The sequence below is a fragment of the Pygoscelis adeliae genome, unplaced genomic scaffold (genome assembly GCF_000699105.1).
Source record: "Pygoscelis adeliae isolate BGI_AS28 unplaced genomic scaffold, ASM69910v1 Scaffold269, whole genome shotgun sequence".
NCBI classification, from domain to species: Eukaryota; Metazoa; Chordata; class Aves; order Sphenisciformes; family Spheniscidae; genus Pygoscelis; species Pygoscelis adeliae.
In genome coordinates, this window is record NW_008825610.1 from 1,685,381 (window position 1) to 1,688,346 (window position 2,966).

General features: G+C 42.8%; 1 protein-coding gene across 1 annotated transcript in view; it reads right to left on the minus strand.

The window, feature by feature from the left end:
- Positions 1 to 866: 866 nt before the first annotated feature.
- The window catches only part of CSGALNACT2 (chondroitin sulfate N-acetylgalactosaminyltransferase 2), a 16,890-nt gene continuing 14,790 nt past the window's right edge, over positions 867 to 2,966 (minus strand). Inside the window, exons 6-7 of the mRNA XM_009332683.1 lie at positions 2,799 to 2,877; positions 867 to 1,623 (exon numbers count right to left, since the gene is read on the minus strand). Of these exons, the coding sequence (XP_009330958.1) occupies positions 1,328 to 1,623; positions 2,799 to 2,877 (375 nt within the window). The 3' untranslated portion in view covers positions 867 to 1,327. The remainder of the gene's footprint in view (positions 1,624 to 2,798; positions 2,878 to 2,966) is intronic.

Below are 2,966 nucleotides of genomic sequence, written 5' to 3' on the forward strand. Positions count from 1 at the left end.
GGTAGCATAAGACAACATGAAGAAAAATGACCTGCCTGCATTTAAACTGTTTATGCATCCCAAAATACCCGAAAGGGAAGTAGCAAAGTAGTAGCGCCATTGTACAAGGCACTAATGAGACCACAGCATAATTCTGCTTATGCATGCTCAAAAAACCAAAATTAAAAAACCCAAAGGAAAAAAAAAACCCAAACCCCTAAAACCCCGTCAACCTGAAAAAGTGAAGAATAAGGCTACTAGGATAATCAGTGGAATGGAGAGCATCGTATGAAGAAAGACCGTAACAGCACTTGCTTTTTTCAGTCGGTGAAACAGCTAAGAGTATATGACTGCCTTCCGAAAACACGTAAGGAAAATGCCAGAAAAAGAAAGCAAAAGGACAATATTGGCATAATAGCAAATGGGCCTCGAATAAATTTATATGGGAGGGAAAAGATGGTCCCTCAACTTAAAGGAGGAGATGTACAGGCAGGGCCTTTGAATAAGGCGGAGCGGGGCCAAAAATCTTTAAACCACCGAGTTTAAGAGCACAGCTCAGGTTATAGGAGGGATTCTGTGGTGTGGCGTCTACTGTGGGAAAAGACCAGACCCAGGAACACCCAACTGGAACGTTCCCAACTGGTCTGATCCATCACCGAGAGAAGGTGGTGGTGTCTCTTTTGCAGTGCGAAATTACATTATACGCGCCAATTCCATATTCCACTTAAAAAGATTTTCATTTCCCCCTCTTCCACGTGAATCATTCTATGTTCAGCCACGCGAATGTCCGTTCGTACAGCAAATGCGGCACCAAGCCCCTGCTGTGAAATCAGCAACCTGAACAGCTGGCGTACCAGCCAGCGCGTCCCGTACACCTTTCGCGGCCAGGTTCTTTTTCACACCTTTCTCTTGTTTCTACAGTGGAGCGTAAGTATAGTATCCTTCTAAAGGCACAGTGCAGTGAGCCATACGGGCTGAAAATACTCAAGACAACACAAAAGATTATTTAATTTAATTCTTAAAATAATGCACATATAAGAATTGAAATGTACCATGTGGAAAAGTGTTGAGTTGTACATTCTACTGGATTTTTCCAATCGATACTGAAGACGCTTTCCTTGAACTACATACACTTTCCAATTTATTTGAGGTGCTTGAACTCGCAAGATATGTAGGTAACAGCATATCAGTCAAAGAATTACTCGGAAAACAAATACAAGAACCAAAAACCCCCTAAACTCTTCTTCACTGAAAAAGAGCGGCACTGCATTTTTAAGCTGAATTAAGGCTGTAAAATGATGCTGGTTCATTGTGAAATTGAAGTCATCAAATGTCACGGGGGTGACACTTAACCCACTGCTTCGCTGTTAGTCCTGTAAGCCTGCTTACGGAGGTGAGTCTCGATCTCCTCCCTGAAGACCAGCATCCCAAGGTGCGAGTGAGAGGCCTCGTTCATGGCTTTGGACTGGATACACATGCGATACTGCTCTGGAGTGAGTTCGTCTGCACAATGTTTCTCGTGCCAGAGGTGAAAGAGACCGGGGACCGGCGTCCTGATCACAATAAGGTCACCGTGCAAGTACTTTCTGTAAAGGTGAACATCCTCACCGCCCCAGCCTTTCACTTCCAAGTCAAAACCCCCTATAAAAACAACATCAGAAAACGTTATTTTGGCACACAGGCTACACGTGAGGCAACACTCCTTGTCTAACGTATTACCAAATCCAGGACGACATACCAGAAAGTCTGGAGCAATTAACTTTAACTTCTCCATGCCAAAGCATGCCAAATCGAGGGAGAGGAGCTTCAAGCGTATCACATCCTTTGCAGTGGAAACTGCCCAGGACACAGATCGTGCACTGCTGGCTTCAGAAAGTCTCTTAGAACAGTGTCTCCCAATCGCATTATGCATGACGTCCCAATGTGACAGCTGCAGAAAACTGTAGGCAAACCTCACTGGCTATGCTTTTGGGTTATTTTTAGCAATCATAATGGATTTCGGCAGCTGGAAAGTGAAGCAGTCACGCACCAAATGAAAAGCCCTCTCTAAAAATGCCAGCAATTGCTCCACAGGTCACAACTCAAAAAGCTGGATTAAGGAAAGGAACCCGTTCCACCATTTTACGTTCTCTTGCCTTTCCAGGACCGTAGTGAAAGTCGACCCCGACTCACGCACAATTTCAAAACTCTACAATTACGAAGTCTTCGTTTAGCATATACTGTACACATGGCAATACGACTGCTGTTAGGAATCAGCCTGCATCCAAGCCACTGTACAGCACGTAGGGCTGTATCATTGCACCTTCTGGCAGACTATCTTCAAGACGGTCTTCCAAAAGCAAGTACTCCAAGCTGCTCTCAGTTTTAACAGCGTGCCACAAGGGGGTACCCAAGCATATTTCTAAAGCCTCGAACAACCATATTCAGCTACGCAAGGATATTTAAAAGAAAGAATTTGAATGCTTCTTGTCTACGTTAGTGGTTTACTTGAGGGATGTGTTTCTTAAACTTGATTAATTTGCTTCAGAAAGTCACAAAGCACAACAAAAGAAAGATTTTTAGAAGCTCTAGAGTGAAGCGTTGTTACCAAAAACTATTGTGACTTTTAACAAACACTGATTGGATGGGACATCGAAATCTAGAGAAACTAATTTATCTCATTGATCAAACTTGTCAAGCAAGCCTGACTGCTGGGCTCGGGAAAATAATAAAAGAAATAAGGGCATTACTTTCCCGTTGTTAGATAAGAAGAGAGAATCAATTTTTAAACACAATGTTTGGTTTTCTTTTTTTTTTTTTTTACACTTTCATATTTCCAACAGTCAGAAAGTCTGTCCGATATTGACAAGTCATCCCAAAGCCAAAATCCCGCCAGAAACCAGAATCCTTCTTGTGCACCTGCAATTGTAAAACAATACAATTTTGAAATGCAAAATACATCGAAGGAGGTACGCTGCACTTGGTTTTGTAGAAAGCTAAGCTCTTCC